This window comes from Kryptolebias marmoratus, linkage group LG5 (assembly GCF_001649575.2).
Source record: "Kryptolebias marmoratus isolate JLee-2015 linkage group LG5, ASM164957v2, whole genome shotgun sequence".
In the NCBI taxonomy this organism is placed as follows: domain Eukaryota; kingdom Metazoa; phylum Chordata; class Actinopteri; order Cyprinodontiformes; family Rivulidae; genus Kryptolebias; species Kryptolebias marmoratus.
The window spans coordinates 6,235,006-6,256,895 of NC_051434.1; the positions used below are offsets into that span (position 1 = coordinate 6,235,006).

The window sequence follows — 21,890 nt, forward strand, 5'->3', positions numbered from 1 at the left end:
TTGATGTGGTCCAGGTGTGGTTTCTATAGTCCAGGTGTGGTTAATGTGGTCCAGGTGTGGTTTCTATAGTCCAGGTGTAGTTAATGTGGTTCAGGTGTGGTTTCTATAGTCCAGGTGCAGTTGATGTGGTCCAGGTGTGGTTTCTATAGTCCAGGTGTAATTGATGAAAGCTCTGCCTCCCATTTTAGAAACTCTAGGAACCACAAGTAAACCTGCAGTCTGAGAGTGATCTGTTAGGAAAATCTGGAACAATAAGACCTTTAATATAAGACGGAGCTTGGTTGTTGAGAGTTTTGTATGTTAGAAGATTTTTAAAATTGTGGAACAAATGATCTCTTCTTTCACTCTAATCAGAACTCTGGCAGCAGATTTTAGATCAACTGAAGATGTTTCAATTGTTTATTAATGTAAAAATGTATGTGCAGTAGCTGACTGGGGTATAGAAGCCATTTTACTCATTATCTATGTTAATTTATAGCTCAGTTTACTCAAAATATATATATATTTTATATAAGTCCTAGATGGAACTGTCTGATAAATCCGGTAAAGCGAGTGTTACAAGATGTGTGTCATTAGTCAGAGGTTTCTTTTTAAACAACAGAAAAACAAAAGTTTCACATTAAAGTTTGATGATTGAAGTTCAGACAAGAGCACCTTTTTCCACGATGACATCCAAGAGATTACTCGATTGAAAACAGTGTTTTTAACTTTCAAAGGCAAAAAAAAAAAAGCACTCAAAAGCTAATAAATGTTCCTTGAAAGGTATCCTGGCCTGCTCGGCTGTAACCTTACAGAGACTGAGAACACAAAGAGCTTTTTGAGGAACGTTTCCTGTGATAAGATATGTGACAAATTAAACTGTCATCTGCTATCACAAGATGAGCTTAAAGAGTTAATGACCGAGGTTTGTCGGAATGACTCAGCCATTATCTACAGTAAGGAAATGCTTTTAATTCTTCAGGTGACGCTTTAATGTTACTTTTGTGAGTTAGGATTGGAACTACAGTAATCTCAGCAGCAAAGAGGTGCCTAAAGGATTGGGGATACTCTTAAAGTTGCCCCTGATTTGTCTTTCTGTAGTTTCCTTCATATATTTGTTTTTGTCTGCCTGTATCCTGACCTGATGTCCTTAAAGAGGAAATAAAATAAAATATAAACATAACGAGTTTTTATGTTTTTCTTTTAGTTAAACACCATCTTAAAACCCTCCAGTGGTCCGTTCCTCTGATTTCAAACTTTAATGACTTGGTTTTAGAGGTTCTGTGGCTGATTGTGGGCGGAGTCACCTCCTTGGTTGGTGGCGTAGAAGGAGGCGGGGCCAGCTGTGGCTGTAGGATGCTGAGGAGGTTACTGTCAGTGTTTATCAGGGGAAATGGAAGCAGAAGAAGAAGCAAGGACCGATTTGAAAACACGTTTGTTTTTTTCGGTCTGGAGTGATTCTGTTGGCAACAGACAGAGGAACCCCCAAACTTTACCGTGACGTCAGCCAGTCTGCGAGGAGTTGAACATCCGGACGCCGGTCCGACAGGCGCTGATTCTTCAGTTGAAGGTTTAGATTCAGGCGGTCCTCTTCAGAACGTTAACTCCACAGTCAGTCTCCAGACTTTGGAGCTGAACGAACCACATCCATCCGACCTTCTTGTCCTTGGAGAAGCTGCAGAATGACTCAGCTGGTGGAGGTTTGGGTGGATTTAAACGATTAAATCCAACAAACTGAACCATTTCAACCCCACACTGTCTGGATTTACTACTTCCTGTCTTGTTGGCATAACTTCTATGCGATCACAGAAAACGCCAAAGAGACTTAGTGATTTTTTTGATCTTTGATTGTTATTTTTAAATTACTGATTTCATTTTTTATATGAGAGACTCTGAAAACACGACTTTCTTTGGATCCATGTCAGCTTCCAAACACTTTCCATTTCCCCTTTAAACCTACATATGTTCTGCTGCAGGGAGGTGGGGGGGATAAACTGTGTCTCCTTCTAAAACGTGACTCATCTCAGATTTTTTTTTTTTTTTTGCATTGTAACATCCGGGGGCAGGTCCTCAGAGGAGTGGGAGTGTCGGGGTTGTTCCAGGCAGGAAAAGGTTGGAGCAGCAGCCGTTTGGAGGAGCTCACACTGCAGAGGAGAGGAGAGGAGAGCCGCAGCTTCCAGCCGCCCAGGATTATGTCAGCTTCCCGGCGACGCTGCAGCCAGCAGGCCAAGCTGCTCGACGCCCCCCGCCGCCGCTGGAGCCCCGAACACAGCGCCCTGTTCGCCACATGCTCCGCTGAAAGCCGCCTGCCATAGGCTGCTGCTGCTGCTGCTGCTGCTGGTTCTGGTCCATCCCTTCCTCCTCCTCCTGCTCCTCCTCCTCCTCCTCCTCCTCCAGATTTCCTCTCGTCCCATCGCCAGGATGGAAAAGACCCTCTGCAGTTCGCATCCCAACAAAAGCAACTCTTCGTCGTCCGAGCTCCGCGGCGGCTCCTCGTCCCGGAAACCCAGCGGTCGGAGCGGGTCCCACAGTCCCGGCTCCGGGTCCCACAGTCCCGGCTCCGGGTCCCTGTGCGGCCCGGCCGGAGCCGGAGGCGGCCGGGGGACGGTGCAGGGCAGCGGCATGAGCCTCCAGCCGCAGCAGGGGCGCAGGAGGCAGGAAGGAGTGCTGAGCAAATACACCAACCTGCTGCAAGGCTGGCAGAACAGGTAGGACGGGAGGGGGGGGAGTCGCTTCAGGTTCTGGTGTCAGCTGGTCCACGTTGCACTTTTAGCACCACGTCACTGAGGAGGAAGAGGAGGGGGGTTTACATCCCACCAGCTTTGAGGTGTAGAAAAGTTTGCCTCCATCTCCTGGGAAAAGTCTCTGAGCCTGCTTGAGCTGAAGTCTTTCCTGCTTTTCTTCTTGTTTACGTAATATCAACAACAAAAAAAAGCTTTTAAATAATTAACATTTCCACCTGCTTCGATTTAGAGGTTGACCCGTGTTAGTTTTTTCCATTCCGATCTTTCGACTCAGGCTGATAAACGCCTCAGAGCTGGAGATGTTGCCTTCGGGTGGTGAAGGTGTGGCGTGAGGTTCCAGCAGGCCGCCGACATTTACTGTAGCAGCAAAAGTTTTACTTCTGGACTCAAATCCACTCGTTCCAAGTTGCTTTACATTTTCCCCCAGATTCAGTGGGTCTTCACTGAATGGTTGTGTTGAAACTGAGATGATTGGGAGAGATTTCCAAGTTTGTTGGAGACTAGTAAAACCATTTTGTAATTCGAGAGGTGTTAGGATGAAGTTCTATGGAGGTCAAAACGTATAAATACACTATATTGCCAGAAGTATTCACTCACCCATCCAAAACATTCAATTCAGGTGTTTGAAATCAAAGACCTAGGCATGCAGACTGCTTCTACAATCATTAGTGAAATAATGGGTCACTCTCAGGAGCTCTGTGAACTCAGGATGCTACCTGTGCAATAAGTCCAGTTGTGGAATTTCCTCACTAATAAATATTCCACAGTCAGCTTTTAGTGGTTCTATAACAAAGTGGAAGTGATCGGGAACGACAACAACTCAACCATGAAAATCACAGAGTGGGCTCAGAGGATGCTGAGGAGCTCAGAGGTCACCAACGTTCTCCAGAGTCCACAGCTACAGACCTCCAGACTTCATGTGGCCTTCAGATCAGCTGAAGAACAGAGAGTAGAGAGCTTCATGGGATGGGTTTTCATGGCCGAGCAGCTGCAGCCAAGCCTTCCATCACCAGGAGCAAAGCGTCAGATGCAGTGGAGTAAAGCACGGCACCACTGGACTCTAGAGCCGTCGAGACGTGTCCTCTGGAGGGACGAATCACACAACTTGGTTTTTCAATCTGATGGATGAGTCTGGGTTTGGCTGCTGCCAGGAGAACGGTTCTTGTCTGACTGCGTTGTGCCAAGTGTAGAGTTTGGGGGAGGGAGGATTATAATGTGGGGTTGTTTTTAAGGAGTTAGTTCCAGTGAAAGGAACTCTGAATGCTTCAGAGTACCAAGATGCTCCCAACAAGTTTGAAGCTGGCCCCTTCCTGTTCATCAGGGCACAAAGCAAGGTCCATAAAGACATGGATGTGGAAGAACTTGACTGGCCTGCACAGAGTCCTGACCTCAGAACACCTTTGGGATGAATTAGAGCAGAAACTGAGAGCCAGGCCTTCTGTCTAACATCAGTGAAACATCACAAATGAGCTCTGGAAGAATGGTCCATAACTCCCATAAACACTCCTAAACCTGTGGAAAGCCTTCCCAGAAGAGTTGAAGCTGTTAAAGCTGCAAAGGGTGGACCAACATCAGATGAAACACTGTGGATTAAGAATGGGATGTCAGTCAAGTTCATATGAGTGAAGAGAGAGGAGTGAATACCTTTTGTAATATAGTGTATCTATATATAAACTTGCCTAGATGGCTGATTGCTGAGTTTGTTATTTTTTAAAATGGCCAGTATTTGGTAAATAATCTGTGTATCTCCACTTTGATTTGTCCCACCCCCCTCCAGCCTATTCAAGAGTCATTGCCACCTTTTTATAACCTCCTTATCACCTGTCCGCACCATAAAACCGTCCTCCTACTGAGACCCGTGTTCGGACTTTAACCCTGATCGATAAGGTACGAAACTTTAGCTTTTTTTTAAAATTTTCACTAACAGCTCCGTCTTTGTTCAGTATTAGACACAAACACTCCGTCATCTGTGTTTAATAATTAGGAGGAGATTGCTGTTTGAGGTAAAAGTGTTTGTTGTCCAGTCTGGTTTGCTTTCTGTCCCTCAGTGATCTGAGTGAAATAATAAAAATGAATGAATGAATAATCTCTGGCTGTAGGATTGTGACGTTAACTTAGAGGAGTGGGGCCATTTAACGAGCTGCTTACTGCTTTCCTCAGTGTTATTTCCTGTGAATGAATGTCAGCAGCTCTCACAGTCAGGGTCAGTCGCCGCTCTGGCCTCGCGCTGCGTTTACGCCTCGTGTTGTAATCCACTCAGAGGCGAGAGTTTTCCAGAAGTTCTCCGTTCTCCATCTCAGGCAGAAACCGACGCTACCGTGTTTTAAATGTGAAGCATCTGATTGTTTGTTTGTTTCCTGTGAATTCCCCTCTGCACAGTTAACATGAATTATGCAGAACCTGTCCTGCAGCTTTTGGTGTTTTTTTGTTTTGTTTAGTTTTTTTTTTGCAGCAAATTTTGTTATGTCCCCCCCCCCCCCACACACACACAAACACACACAGCGAAACAAGTGTCCCATTGTGGCTGTGCTGTAGCAGTGCTGCAGAGGAGAGGGAAGCTCGGGCTTTATGAAAGTGTATATGATCTGGGCTCGATGCCAGGATGTGAGAGAGGAGGAAGGAGGCGGAGGAGGAGGAGGAGGAGGAGGAGAGAGGCTCCCCGCTCTGTAAACTGACAGGATCATGATGCACTGATCTGCATCTCGATGCGCTCACACAGGAGAATACCTGGGTAAAAAACAGATACTGTTTTTTGTCTCGCAGGGATGAAAGTGACTGTGTTTGATGTTGTTCTGTGAGCGCTCACCGGAACACGCCAGCAAATCTAACTGCGTTTTGAGAGATTGCTCTTCATTTTGAAGCTGAGCTGACACCGGGAAAGGACTTTCTGTGTCGCTGCGACGCCGCCTGTCACGTCTAAGTTTCCCTCAGAGCCTCAGGGCAACGATCCGGCTTTGTTTCGGCTCGTCCACCTGAGGTCGAAACGAGGAAACGAGCGACGACTCAAACCTCCTGAAAATGACATCAAAACTGCAATTAGATGACAGAAATCATCTCTTATAGTCCCACTGGCCCTTATTTGCCTTTATCATTTAAACTTCCTTTTGTTTTTAAAAGAAGACGGAACAATAATGTCAGATGTGACAAGTGATTTAGACATTTTATATATTTTCAAGATGTATTTAGTGAAGAAACGACATTTTCCTTGCAGTAAAGAACAGTTTTTGTTTCAACATGATTTTGGAAACTTAGGTTATGTTCACACTGCAGATTTTAATGAGTCTTTTTGTCTTTCTGATATATCTCAAGGTGTCAGAAGCTATCTTCTGTTCTTCTCCCCTGAGTGTTTGGCTGAATTAGGACCCTTAGGGGCCACTTTAACACGTCCATCCCAAGGAGTTTTATTTTTTTTTTTTATATGACTGTGACTTTACAACGTGTAATTTAGTTGTTCAATACTCTCTAAGCAAATAAGACCTTTTGTTGTTGCACAGGAGGTCTTAATTGAGGTGTGTTTGATTTTTACTGGAAATGTCAAACAGCGTGAACTGGTTGTTTAAAGGAAATAGTTAGAAAATAACTGCTTTTATCACAGCAGAGATGCGAGTTTTTGTTCTTCTAAACGCAATAAAGGAAGAAAAGAAGCTTCTGGACATTATATTGTTCCCCCAGGGGTTCAATAATAATAATAATCGCTATCATCAACTAATATCTGTGAGCGCCTCCAGCATTTAATTATAGAAACAAGTGAAGGAGGCGAGGCTGCGCCTTGGTGGAACAGTGATTACGGTTGTCGGTCACGTTTCAGGGTTCATCACGTGGGGGGGACGCATCGTGTGTGTGTGTGTGTGTGGCAGCAGACCTGAGTGGAGCTAATTCTGCCGCTGAGTGGGCGGACATGTGTTAGTGTGAAGTGTAGCGAGGGAATTATATCTGTTTGTGTGTGGAAACTGTGGACGCCGCATGTGTCTGTACGCAAATATGGAGTTTGTAGCAGACTTTAACGTGTGCTTAAAGAAATACATATTATAGATCTGGGTAATTGGCTTCGTCTGGGTGCGTTTTGTCAGGATGTTCCCATGGATCCATTAATTGCTGCTAATTTTAGGTTAAATTACCCCCCTCCCCCCCACTACTCCTGATATATTTTTTTATTCTGATGCGCTTTTACCTTTTTTTTGGTGAGAAAAACTTGCATTAAAAAAAAGAAAACTCTTTTTCGAAGTGGAGTATTTTTAAACTCCTGCTTGTGGTAGATTTTGCGTAGACGGGACGAAGAGATCTTTTCAGAAACGAGGACGACGGCGCAGCTTGTTTTGTTTAAACCCACGATCACTTTGAGGCCTGGAAACCCAAACACAAGCGGAACGTTTCACTGGTTTTATTGGGTCTGTCTCGCTTTGTCCTCATCCTGTCACCATTAGACTCCGATCGTGGTTTAAAACTGGGAGAAAACTAACCGTTACCTGACATGAGCTAATATGTCAGGTCTGGCGTAGGTATTTCAGCTGAAACAGGGACGTTTTTGGTGAATATGTAAAAGTTTATTATTGTTTCAGCCTTGCTTCCACTCAGAAGTGGTCATTTAGGAGCCCCAAAAACACTTTTTATTAAAAAAATGAGCTTCAGATTGAAAAACTGTTGAAACACCGTCCCTATGTTTTTATGTGGACGGCCAAAACACAACTTTTTGAAAATGATGTCACAGCCCGACCTCTGACCTAACCTTTGACCCGAGGCCGTTCTTTTCTTGGCGTTTCAGTTGTTTCACGCCTTGTTTCCTGTTTTTATTTTGTTGTATTTTTGTGGCAGCGTCACAAACAGGTCTGGGATCGCTTCAAGGTTTTGGGTCGTTCTTGGTGTTTCCATGCGTACAAAGACTTATTTTTAGAAATGGTGTCGCCTTTATGATATGTTTTTTGAAACAACAAATAAGATTATTTCAGAAGAAATGCGTCACACACACAGTTTTATTTTAACAATCCTCATCGTTGTTAACTGACCAAAATACTCATTAATTTTAGTTTGTGCTCAAACTGTGAGTCTCTCTTCGTGGTCGACTCAGGACATCAGCTTTCTGCCTCTTTACCCCACAGCTGCAGAATAATTTGCCCATTTCAGCTCGACCTACATTTAGTTTATGATCAATCGGAGGGATTCTGCGTGACCGATCAGTCCAGAGTCACGTGGAGAATCACGTGAACCTCTCAGCTGCGCTCAGATCATTTTAGAGTCCAGTTTAAAGCAACAACTGAGGAGTTTTATTTTTTTCTTTAAATAACCCTCCAGGTTAGCCAAACTCCGTCAAATACAACCTGGAACAAACAATAAAGATATAAACTCTGCTTTCTGCTGTAAATGACCAAAGTTCAGTCTGGTTTTATGTGTTTGAATGCTGTTTTCCAAACTAAAGATTTAATTGACCTTTTTTAAAGTATCAAATTGAGACCAACTTTTTACTTTGGTCAGTAGAACCTGCAGGTATTTGAACTCATGATAAGATATCGTTTCACATCCTCTGCCGTAAAAGTGAATATTAAAAGTTATATTATATCATTTGTAGCAGTTTTTGGCTCAGTAGCTGAGATGAGGAGAAATATTTGAGGCATTTTTATGATGCTCAACAACATATGAGAGTTTAAAAAGCTTGGTAACACACATCACTCCTAACCTGACTGTTATAATTCAGTTTTGTCACAATGTTCAATTTGTTTCTCCTCCCATAGTTTTAGGAAAACACATCTAAAAATATATGTATATATAAAATCTCAATAATCAGTATGGCATAGATTAAATGAGCAAAAAACAGATCAACTTTCCCATGCACAATAATGGGATTTTGGCAAAACTAGTGAAAAAACAACCTTCTTTGGAGCTCCGTAGATCCAAAGCTGCTTCGTGTTAGAAACATTGTTCAGAGTTTTATGGGTCACTGAAAGTTGGATTTTTCCTGCCTAAACTAGTATTTTGACATCTTATGGCTGTATTTATACAATCGCAGTTTAGGTTTTATGAATTTTTGAAGATTTATCTGAAAATGTGCATATCATCACTACAACTTTTAGGCTGCCGAGATTTTTCCAAACGCTTTGGAAACAAACTCCAAAAATTAAACAATTATAATAAGTTTTATACATCAAAACGTCAGGATTTGAGGCATCTCTCACCGCTGTAGGACTTGTGGTTTTTTTTCTCAAACCCTCCCAGAGTGCAGAGTTCACACATCCAAACCCCCATTGAACTCCATTGTGTCAAAACTGGAAGTGAATTTTTATTTTTTATTTTTTAAACTTGTGATATCTCCTGAATTAAAACACTGCAGGTCAGATGCTTCTTCCAGTTCGGGTTCAGGGATCTTTTAACACAGCGACCGAGGCTCAATTTCTGCTTTGCACTTTTGTCTGCCTTTCTTATTAAGAGTGCTGCCGAGGAGTGACAGAGTGTGTGGTTACCGTGGTGACCTTAATGAACCATTTAGTGAGGAACATTCATGTCATAGTTGTTGCTCTGGTCCTTTTCACAAGCTTTCATCTAATCAGGAATATTCCAGGAATGAACTAATTTTGTTTTAGCTGCCCTGTTTCGAACTAGAAGCTCTTTTTGGAAGCTGTAAATGTTTTAAAATGAAGTTCCAGGAATGCTCTTTGGCACAATCCCACCGAGCCTCGGGTCTTGTAGCTCCAACACTGAGATGTTCGGTTGTCAGGCAGGATTTACCTGTTGGAGGTTTTGTGGTTTTGATAGAAAGTAGCGTGCAGCTCCAGACGAACGTGATCCGCTCCGAGTGGTAATAAGAAACCGGAGGGACTTGGAGCTGGTTTGGCTGCAGAACTTTAAGAGCACAGAGTTGTGATTGTGGCTCAAAGCTGGTTTCCAGGGTGATGACGGCACCAAAAAATACTTTTAAATTCAGGCAAGTTTTAGAAATTGTTTTGACTAATGAGGACTTTCAATGCAACAGTTTTTTTTTAGTTTGGCTTTCTGGTGCTGTTTGTCCGGTGTGGGAACATTTGTAAGCACATCAAAGAATATGAAACATTTGGAGCTCTCGCAATTTCCCTTTCACACGTCTCATCGCGTGAAATGAGGCTTTGATCATGCAGAATGTGTGGATCCTAAATCTATGTCTTCCTAAGTAGGTGAGAGTATCGGAGCACCGGCAGCGGATGAATCATCCCTTTTCAAACGCAGTCAGCGCGCCGCGGCTTTGATTACAGCTCTGAGTCGAGGTGATGCAGCTCCGGAGTTTGTCGCAGCGAAGGAGGAGGAAGACTCAGGCTGTTCGCTCAGTTTAATGTGAAGTTAAATCTGATATTGATCCAAACTGTTTCAGTTCATTTTATTTTTCATACTTAGCTTTGGCATTTATTGTTCATGTAAACAAAGACTTTCAAATTAAAGTACAGAATACACAGGAGGTTTAATGGGCCAATTCTCACACGACAAAATGAATAAAACTGAGAACTCAGACTTCCTCCGAGGCCGCAGCGGGATTAACAAACAGTTCGATCCGGATCATCATCTGGATCAGAACCAAGATTGAATCTGTTATTTTTTGTTTCTACTCCAACGTTTCATCCAAATCTGTTCTTTAGTTTTTACCTGATCTTTGCTGACAGACAGACAAACAACTGGAAACAGAAGGGTCACATGTAGGAGCGGAGACAAGGTTTTTAACAAAAGGGGTGACCTGTGACCTTTGACCCCATAAACCTTGAAATCAACAGGTCGTCATCTTTGACCCATGAGGCGTACAGCTGTGCAGTTTAACATTCCTGCATCACACTGTTGCAGAGTTAGACCACCAGGGTCAACTGTGGCCTTGACCTTTGACCCCATGACCTTGAACTCAATGGTGATCACACTTCACCAAAGAGGGGCTCAACTGTGAAGTTTATTTTTCCTCCGCTAAATGGTTGCTAGTTAGAGCACAAGGTCAACTGCGACCTTGACCTTTGACCCTATCACCTTGAAATCAACACCGATCACCCCTGACCTAAGAGGTGTCCAGCTGTGGAGTTATACAGCGGCAGAGTTAGAGCACGGGCTGATCCATGACCTTTGACCTTTGACCTGATCATTACCAAACTGTAGCGTGTTTGACGATTCCTGAAAACTCATTTGTAACTTTTAGAGTAATCTTGTCCACAGACAGACAGGTGCTAACCTCCTCGGTGAAGGTAGCAAATTTCTCATTATTTATGCATTTAAACCTTTAAAAATCATGAATTTTAAACATGTTGTAAGTATTTTATTGGTTAGAACTGCAGCAAATGTGGTTAAAAAGTCCTTTTGCAGGAATTCAGTCCCATTTATCAGAAAATCTCATTTTATTACATTTAAAATGTAATAAATGAGACTTTAATGCTGCCTACTCTTATTTTAATTTAACCAACACTTTCCATATCATAAATATGATTGTATGTATGAGTCGTAGGTATTATAACTTAATTGATCAGCTTTAAATGGTGATCATTTATCAATTAAAGATATCTGATCGGCTACATGAAGGTTGCGTTTTAACACAGATGTTTAATCTTTCTGCTCAATTAGTTTGTTGCTCTGATCGGAGAAGAATCACAGCCGTCGGTGTTATTTGTTCAATTACTGTCGAGAGATGAAAACCAACAAATATTACAAGTCATCTGTGCTACAAATAAATTCAGTTCAGGGTGTTACAGAAAACTGCCTCTGAAACTCGTTTAGACGTGACACTAATGAGATTACTGTTGGACGTGAGGTGGAGGAGTTTAAAAGTGGAAATTTAAAGAACAAATGAGCTGAAAAGGCTGAGATCTGAGAGGATGCTGAGGAGGTTTGAGCATCCGTCATGTTTCCACCAAAGATCCGGTGAAGTTTGGAGGAAATGAGGAGCTTTTCTTCTCCTCCTGATGGTTGAGCGAGCGTGTCGGAGCTGCAGAGCGACAAGATGTCACAGAAACCTGCTTCGGTCTTCTCGTGAAACCACAAGATGTTAAACTGTTGACTGAGCGTAAACTTTTTTAAACTCCAGAACAAGGATCACTGACACTGGCTGCCGATAACCAGACTGACTCACTTCCTTCTCCCGCTCTGACGTCCCCCCGAGCTTCTGTGAGAATTAACCACCAATCGAGACGCGAGCGCAAATTCTGCTGGCGAGCTGAAGCTGCAGCATCTAAAGGACCGCATCAGGAAATAGGAGGGATACTAGTAATGTGGACAAATGGCTTGACTAAGCATTTCGTACAGCGTAGTTATTGTGATTTATGTGAATAATATTAAAAAATGGAAACCCCGTTGTTGCAGAGGTTACGTGACATCAACTGTTAATAAAAAACAGTTTTTATTCCCCTTAAAAATCAGGCTGCCTCTCGTTTAAAGGTCTGAAATACTATATGTGATTTCAAGTGTTTAAAATAGTCAAATTGTTAAATAATCCTAATTAATGTAAATAATAATTAATTGTCTGCAAAGAAATCTTAAACAGAGTCCAGTTTAAAAAACAGGATTGAATATTTGTAGTTTGTTTGTTTTATGGTTGAGACAGAGAAGCAGTTTTTGTTCCTTGTTACATTAAATTTTGAGTTCTTCGTGTTTCAGTCCCTTTATGGCGTCAATCAGTCAGATATTGCGATCTGCGATTATTTTATTTTTTCAATTCAGAGCTAAAATTGCAGGTAGATTAACAGACGAGGTAATCTCAAGGGTTGTATAGTCTAATGATATTTAATTTATGATGCTAGTGAAATCACCAGGATTGTGTGTGTGTCTGGTCTGTGGTCGATACGATTCATATCTTGATACGCCGCCATGGATCTGATTTATTAAAGACGCCTAAGCAGCAAAAAATTATTACAATTCAGCCTTTAATCACGATATGAATCAGATCCTAACTGCGATAAGATTCAGGTCTGATCGTGGACATATTACACCAATAGACCAATCTCAGATAATGAATAACAGCCTCTCCTCCCCCTGATGTTCTCTGTGTTTAAACATGCCCTTCAAAATAAGAGACAAATATAAAGCGCAGAAAGAATTCAACTCACCATAATGCTGAATCAGTGGAGCCATGCTCCTGTTTCTCAGTAACCAGACAGTCCCATCCAGGGCTTCCAGAGACGTTTGTTTTTTACTCGTTTTGCTGCTTGGGTTTGTTTTTAGCGGGAACGGATCACGTGACCTCGATAAGCGTTCTGACACCCAACAGGAGTGAGTCAGAGACGGATGCAGTGGAGAGAATCTGGTCGGTTTTTCAAAATAAATGTCGTTCAGACTCCGAAATTTAAAAAACAGAAATACTGTAAGTTAATTATTCTTTCTCTGTGGCCTGGTACCGGTCCGCGACCCGGGGGTTGAGGACCTCTGGTTTAGAGTACCTTCATTTGGTAGTTAAAATATCAAAATTATTATTTGTATCACACAAACTGCTCCATTTTGCCCTATAGATATTTTGTCCCGGTTCTACGGTTCAGGGATAATGGATCTTACACCTCGAGGTTAAAGTTCTGTTTGTTCTCGTCATCCTAAAAGTAAGAACTTGACTCTGAGCTGAGTCTGTGGCCTTGCAGGTCAGGTAATATCAGCAGCAGGCTGACATAAGAGAGTGAATTCCAAGCCCAAGGTTTGCTCTCCAGCCCCATTCATCATGTTAAAAGTCTGCAATGTGCTTCAGCTGCAAAGCCCCGACTGCCCGGAGCGGCGAGCAGTAAAAAGACTCCGTTCTGCTGACCCAAACAACGGGCGAACGGGACTCGGTGTTCTGTGTGTTTGGTATACGTGCGGCGTGCGAGGCCTGGGTGTAAACCGACGCGGGCAGATTGTTCCCTGGCTGGCTCTGCTGATGGAGGAGGGCGAGACGGCGAGCGGGAATCGGTTTTCAGATGGCAGCTTTCACTCTCCGGGAACGGGAGGACGCAAAACCAAAGGCTGTTTCTGAAACCCTGTATGGTGTAGATGTTTTTTTTTTACAAAGCAAAAAACATCATAAACTAAGAAAATCTGAATAAGCAGTTTAAAAAAAAAAAAAAACTTTATTCTGCAAGGATAAGATTAAACTGTACAGGTTGCAGATGGATTTCTTTGATTCGGTTTAGAGGAAAACTCGTCTCTTTAAAAGCTAGCAATCAGCCAGAAATGACCTCTAACTGCTGTGGCAGATTGTGATTGTGCCTGAAAACTGATTTGACCATGATTGTAAGAAAAAAAACCTGCCTCCTGTACAGTACGTCTACAGATGTGACCTTTTTAGATTTGTGCAAATGTTAAGTGGTCTTTATAATAATATGAATTAAGAACATTTCAGCATTAAGCTGTTGTTCAGACAAGCACACAGAGGGTTTCACACCAGGCTGTAAACCTTTTTATGGCTTTTTTCCCCCAACAAAATCATAGAAGAACAACCTTTACCTGCAGTATACACATTTGATGATGTTTCTTCGAAACTGGGATTGAAATTCTTTTTGTTTTGCCATTGAAACTCCTACATTTACCCTTTCAGAAACGGTTCCCTTCCTAATCTCACGCGGCAAATGGACAAATAAATTAAAGGCGTCCGCCACGCAACCAGTTTATTGAGAAATATGTTTTGCAAAATAAATTTCCGCAGCTGGAAGGTGGCTGTTGATCGTGGAGTTAAAGATGAAGCAATGCTAGGTTGAGCAACTCGTGGGATCTCCGTAACAAGACACCAGCTGTGTAATAAAGTGAGCAGGAGTTTTTATTTATTTATTAACCTTTATTTAACCAGCAAGTCCCACTGAGATCACAGATCTCTTTTTCATGGGAGGCCTGGGCCTGAGGCAGCCCAACATGTGTGTTTTCAGACTGACTTCATCGCCTTGAGATCTGTTCAGTCGTCACGTTGTGATGGGGAGGAGTCACGGCTGCTTCCTGATCAGTACCTGCAGCTTGTGAACCAGAATACTGGTCGAACGTAAAGAAGCTGCGTCCAGCTGCAAAATAAAGCGTTAAACACATCAGACAGGCCAGTTTTTGGAAAGTCAGACCTATTTTAAGGCACGAGAAGTAATGAAGTTCATCAAGTTTAAGTTAATTTTCTTTACAAAACTACTATGCATATTAAGCTTGTCTGTCATTGGTTCACAAGCAAACAGAATCACTTCTTTTGGCTATAAGTTATAATCAGATTTAATGAATGGGATTTGCTTATCGCCGGTTGTTCCCGACCTTTGACCTTATCTGAAAATCTGATTTGGACCTTTGAATAATAAATTTGAGAACCCCTGAACTAGACGCCGCTACATTTCCACAGTGACTAAATGTGATTCTTTAATCACAGAAAGGTTTTGATGGAAACAGCAGCTCTTTTCTGGCATGATGTCAGTGAATTTTTATGAATAGTCAGTATTTTACTTGCGGTAGACGGCAGTCAGAGCAAACTCAGTTTGGAGAATCAGAGAGGAATTTTCAGAAGGGAGTCAGGCTAACAGCTACTAAAAAACTCTGAAACGGCGTTTGAGTCGCTTTAGATGTTGGGAATTCCCTTTTGAGAAGCTTTTAGCTCGACTCCCTGATGAGAATTTCTCCAAACTGAGCTCTCCTGCAGGTAAGATACTGCCCACTTCAAAGAAGCCGAGCCGTCTGTTTAATGTGCGTTTGGCACATCTTACACAGAGAGGGCTGCGGTTAAAAATACCCAGCAGGATTTGTTGAACGGTGTCTGTTTATGGCATCCCTCTCCTCCCTCTCTGTCACACGCCGCCTTGTAAGTCTCGTGACTCTCTCCCACACTTTTAAAGTTTGTGCTCCAGGAAATTTTTTTTAAAAGTTTCCCCCAGTAAAACAAGCTAATGAGGACATAAAAGGAAACGATGACGATGATGACGCCAGCGGTGCGTAAACAGTTTCCTCCGGTTCATAACTTTTTAACCTTCCTTCTGTTTCTCTCTCTTGTTTTTTCCTTTTTATCTTGCCTTCAGGTACTTTGTGTTGGATCCAGAGCTAGGCCAGTTGCAGTACTTCGTCAACGAGCAGGGAAAGACCCAGAAGCCCAGAGGGTGCCTGCCTCTGATCGGTGCCTCGGTAACCACGAGCGATGAAGCTTCGCACATGTTCGTCGTAAACTCTGTCAACGGGGAGCTGTACAAACTGAGAGGTATGACCTCAAGCAGCCTGTGGATGGTATAAAACAAACCCAGACTGGTGTGTGTGTGTGTGTGTGTGTGTGTGTGTGTGTGTGTACAGGTTGGTTTAGGCCTGTAAATCAAAGCAGGATGAAACCACAGATAGTTGCACCTTTTCAAACTCCATGTTAGGCTCCAAGCAGCAGATTTAAAAAAAAAAAAAATCTGAACTAGTTCCATTTTCCCACACAAACTAATTCACATAAAGTTTTAACAATAATAACATAACATAAGCATTTAAGCAGAATAACGGCATCACTTTGTACCGTTTCTCTCCTGTTTTGTGTGCTCACGTCTGCATTTATGGAAATATTCACAAAAACACCTGTTTTATATTTACAGACTTTTTCCTGGTTGGATGTTAGCGAGCAAAAACCGACTGAAATCATGACTGAGGGGCAGCTTATCAGCCCTACAATTTTAATCAGCCACTTTTAAAGCTTTGCTTAAATAAAATGGAGATTTTATTCAAGAACAACATCAAATGACAAACTCTCCCATAAAGTGAAGACAGCTACTGTGCAAGTGTGCTTAATATTTGCTTATGCAGCATTTTTTTCACACTGGTGTGTTGATTTTTTGGAGACAGAATTGTTTTATAATCCTGATAAACTAGCTTGAAACTGGCCCTTGTTTGCCTAGCCTTTAGCTCAACTTGGACAAAGACTTTTGCCTCTTTCTCCATATTCTGTGCTCCATGACTGAACATCACTTCAACAAATGACCAGACTATCCCTTTAAAACACTCCAGTCTAAAAAAACAAACAAACAAAAAAGCCATAACTGTTCAAGCAAACGCCTCAAGAGTTTATAAACCTTTGCATTATTGTCACTTTTACACGATGTTGGCAGAAACGTTATTCTGTATTTGCTGGAAGGGCTCCGGACTGCACCAGAAGTGCTACAGCTAGCTGCTGCTGTCACCGTTTGCGCTTGGAAACAACCCAGTTCCACGTAAATAACCACACGAAGGAAAATGAACACCGAAGTGTATGAATCAGTGTTTGCGCTGCTGCAGAATCTTTGGGACTAAATTAGAAATTTTCACCAAAGAAAGACGTTAAAGCGTGAGATGTTTTACTCAAACCGGCAGCTGAAGGCTTTTCCTTCCTTTGTCCTGTGCCCGTTGAGGCGAGAGCATCGTCTTCCTTTCACTGTTGCTCTGCCTGAGCCGCCGGAGTGTCCCCCTTCAGTCCCGAGGGGGAGGATTTCAGAATAACTCGGCCTACATTTCCCGAACGCTTAAATCTGACGAAACGAGCCGAGAGGAGGCAGCGATCCCACAGCGAGGGACTGAGGCGCCCGTCGGAGCTCACAGGAAGGGGCATTTCTATCTCCGCGGCCCTGATGAGAGGCGACGTGCACATTTCAAACTAAACCAACCACCATGTTCAGACGGCAGGTGACATTTTAAAACCGCCTCAATCACTAAAAAAGAAAAAAAAAACCACAGCGTTTTAAATATTTATCTTCTGAAACCTTTCCAGTAGAGTCAGAAAAACTTCAATTTGCTCAAACAGCGGGAGGCGAAATGTCCCACGTGTGATAAGGACAAACGGCTAGTCTTTTATGTGGCATTGGTTACCATGGAAAGCCCCTAAATGCATACCTTTCTCCAGGTAAAAGAGCAACTTTTAGGTTCAGCGCGGAGTCATTTTTCAGCCTTTCAGGTTTAGCCATATAATCTCACAAACTGAGTCCGGGGCTTTAAATGGCGCCTTTGTTCTCAGGCTGCTGTTTGTTCATGAAAGAACTAAAAACCTGATGGAAAGCAGCCTGATATTTTCTTCTTTCTTTTTTTTTTTTGGCTCCGTACCAATGAAGTGCATCCCTGTCATAGTCACTCTTAATGTCAGGAGCCTGTGTGAGGTTTTGTCTTTTTTTCTGTTTTTTTGCAGAACAAAGATGAATAGCAACCGGAGTGTAATCATGTCTGAATTCTCTCATGGAAAAAAATAAGCTATTTATCATACAAAGTCTCCGTTAGTCAATGAGACGTCCTTTCAGCAGGGTGCATTGAGGCTCGTTAGGATGCCTCACAGTTTTCTCCGTGCATCCGAGTAATTAAAGGCGATATTTTAAGTTGATTGACTCATTAAGATTGATTCTCAGTCAAGCGTTCTGTGAGCGCTCCTGTTAGCTGTGGAGTTATGTGGATTGTTGTGATGCTTTAACTTTCGCTGAGTGCTAATTGGAGGTTTATCGACTTCATTGTGTGTGGACAGAAACACTCGTCTGATTTACAGCCGGTAATGACCGGCAGCCCGTCTGAAACGAGTGAGCGCCATCAAAGCCTGCCGGGGGTGATGGGGAGGAAGAACATTTGTGGCTGGAAGGATCTCTCCCCTCAGTTTAGTTCAATTGGTGACAGACTTTGTTCTGTTTGGGTTCAGTAACGTTGAAAAGTTTGGATGAATTCTTATTTCCAGAGTCAGTAACTCCTAAAAAAGCAGCCATCTTTTTTCTTTCGGGTGTTCCTTTTTCAGGGGTCACCACAGCGAGTCGTCCTCCTCCATCTAACTGTCTTCTGTGTCTTCTGTCCTCTCTAACTGCATCCATATGTCTCCTCTTCGTCTCTAACATCCTTCGACCAATATACCCACTGTCCCTCCTCTGCACATGTCCAAACCATCTGTCTCCTGTCTTTTTGTCTCCAAACCTAATTCCTAATCCTGTCCATCCTCGTCCCTCCCAAGGAGAACCTCAGCATCTTCAGCTCTGCCACTTCCTGTTCTGTCTCCAAACCGTCCAACATGGCTGCTCTCACCATTGTCTTATAAACCTTTCCTTTTACCTTTGACCTTTGCTGCCACCCTTTTTGTCACAAATCACTCCTGAACCTTTTCTACATCCTGCCTGGACTCTTCTTCTTCACCTCTTCACCACGCTCTTCGTCCTCCTGGACGGTCCACCCTGACCTGTAAAACTCCAAGCTTCACCTCCTACTTTTGTTCAGAAAATCTAATTAAACTGTTGGAAGGACATCCAAAAAGTCTGATTTATAAATGTTTGTGATTTCGGACAAAACAGACAATTATTTTGACCTTATTGAATATTACAGCCGGATGTTTTTAATCTGTAGGCGGCGCCTAAATGATCGTTTCTCTGAGTTTCCTCCACATCATCGACTTATGGCAATAATATTTCTTTTTATTGTCTGTCCACATTGTCCCCTCTGATGGACGTAAACAGTGTTTTTTGTGAAACTGTGTGCACTTTTTCCTAAAGGAGCAGATTGTTACGACCTCAGAGTTTATTTTTAGGCTCCGTACCCTTTTATTGTCATGAATCAAACAGTTTTTAATTCCCCTTTGTCTAATTTTGAACAATATTTTAAAGATTTTTACATCTTCTCTAAAGAAAATCCTTTTTTTCAGCAACTTCTATAATGTTAAAGTGTTTTATAAGGATGACTTTTTGAGTGTATTAATCTGGAATAGTGACAAGAAAGTAAAACCACGTAAAAAAAAATATTGATTTAAGTTTAGGAAATTAATAATTTACGGGTGTTTAACATTTCTAACACACCAGACTGTTCCCTGTGGGAAACGATGACATTTATTTGCTTTTTCTTACATGTAAATTTATTTTTGACATTTTCCGACTGAAGTCCGTTTTAAAGGTCACTTTCTGCAGGACTGAAGTGTTTAAAGCTGCACAGATTATTAAACGTTAAGGAAAGAGAGATGTGCCGGATATTTTACTGTCTTAGAGGTGAAGTTTTAGCGTTAGTTGAAAATTCCTCCTGACTTTTCTTCAGTTTTTAATCAGTGAAAAGCTTATGATGCTTTTCATTTTTAAAATCTGTACAGATGACAACTAGTTGATCATTGATACTTTTATTTATACAGTAAAATGATATTATTCAAACAAATCTTCTTCTTTTAAACTGAACTAAGCTAAGAGGCCATTTATTTTTGTGCTTAAGCAGCTTTGGACTGTATTTAAGCAAACAAAAACCTCTGATTGTTTACCTGGACGTGTTCCTGAAGCTAAAAGATGAGGTTTAATGAGTGGACGAGGAAGACGATGTCAATTAAACTTCTTTAAATGATGCCGACAGTCGACAGGAAGTCTCAGTTAGGATGATATTCTCATTTAATCTGGAAAAATGCAGGTAAAATGTGCCTGTAGAGCAAATGCAGATCTATAATCTGAAGCAGAATAAAGCTGCGTAATATCTGCGAGTGTATCTCTATTTCAACCTGTAAAAATGCTCAGAATAAGGACAAAAATGTACTTGTATACTGAACAGTATTTTCCAGACATTTACTATGTTCAAAATCCTATTAATACTAATTTTTATTAAACCTGTGCTACGTCTCTTTTTTGTCAAATCAAGAAGTTGTCAAAGTTTCGAGTAAATGTGATATAATTTCCTGCTTTTGTCCTCATTAGAAGCCACAGTTCTTTACCCTCGTGGACTGTTTGCTCTCTCGAGTTTCTCGAAACGTTTCACATTTGTTCAAACGAGGCCGGATTATTCTGCTTCTGCATTAAATTCAAGACTCCTTCGCCGCGTTGGATACAAAATTAAACTTATCTGCTTCACTTTAACGCGTGTCGTAAAGCAGCCTGGAGAACAAATTTCAAAAAAAGGCTAATTAAGGACCATAAGTATCAGGTTAAACCTGACATTTACAACCGTTTCTTCACCACATAATTTAGTTTTAGCATCAATAATCCTAAACTTTACAGAAATCCCTGTTGGGGTGTTTTTATGAGCTGGTCATTGTAACTGCATCCATTGTAGTCTTTGTCAGCTTGTCTGTTTTGTTAAAAATATACGTTTAAAGCGCATAAAATCTGCCAGCACTGTAATTAAATCAAACTGCTGGTCCAAGCATTAATCCTCAGACCCGACATTATCATAACCAATAACATCTTTCACAGGCCTGTCATTAAAATGGCTGTAATTAGAGGGTGATGTTGGAGTTTTAATTGACTGAGAAGGAGGTTTCTTGGTTTTTCCGTCTGTTTGAATATTGCTCATGTGCCTCTCGGGATGAATATTGACATTTAAATAAGCCTTTCAGATCAGGCCGAGTGTCTGCCGTAGCTCATTTTAAACGAGCGCGCAGTCCAGCTCCTTATTTCCTTGTTACTCCGCCTTCAGCTCGCAGCTCAAGCCTGAATTCGTCAAATAAATTGAGCTGTCAACGTGTCACTTCCAGGTCTGCAGCTACACAAAAACACTTTTGTATTTATTTATTTTTTTTGCTTTCTCTGTAGCTCGGTTTTCTCCCTGTAGGAGGAGAGGATCGTGACACCCGTGTTACCTACGCCGCACCACTCGCGTCAGCATTTGAACAGGTGCACATTAGCATAGACGCATCCGCTGGCTGCTCTCCTCAACGCAGACGGCTAATTATTTCTGATCACAGCTGAGCTCGTGTACGTCACGGGGAAAAGTTTTTGTTTGCTCGCTCTGGGGGTGAACGGGTGACGTCTGAGTAAAATTATTACCAAAGTCAGAGGGTTCTTACCGGATATGTTTGCAGAAAGAAAACTCACAACAGGTGTTTTTTTTTTTGTATAAAATTTGTGTTTTCCTGCAGAGACAGGCAGCATCTTCTCAGCAGCATTGTGCTCATTTTTCCACAGTTGCACCTTTTATTTTACAGAAACCCTTTGTAGGCGCTCTAAAAGCAGTTTTGGATGTCGGCACAGCAAGCGACACGTACAAATTCTGCTTTTCTTACACTAAAATAACCTTCGTCAGAATTTCAAAGTGATTCACTTGCATCATTAAAGCGTAAGATTTATTCTGAGTCGCTGAAAACGATTGACTTTCTGTTCGTCTCTGTGTGTGTTCGTGTGTTTTGGTTTTGTAAGCGGGGTTGTTTGGAGTCGAGCAGTCAGTGTATAACCTGCAGCAGCTCTGCTCTTCAGATTTGTTTAATGACACAAATGTTCTGATTGAGCACCGGAGCAGTCAATTTAATCAATTCACTCTCGTTTTTCTAATATCTCAAACGGAAAAGGCTGCTTCCCTTTTTCAGGTTTGAAGGATTTTCTGTTTCCTGTTTAAAATAGTCTT

General features: G+C 42.0%; 1 protein-coding gene across 1 annotated transcript in view; it reads left to right on the forward strand.

The window, feature by feature from the left end:
• Positions 1-2,548: 2,548 nt before the first annotated feature.
• LOC108240673 (oxysterol-binding protein-related protein 10) overlaps positions 2,549-21,890 on the forward strand; it is a gene marked incomplete at its 5' end in the record, with an annotated part of 63,544 nt that continues 44,202 nt past the window's right edge. The window contains 2 exon segments of the mRNA XM_017424334.3: positions 2,549-2,687; positions 15,647-15,822. Of these exon segments, the coding sequence (XP_017279823.2) occupies positions 2,549-2,687; positions 15,647-15,822 (315 nt within the window).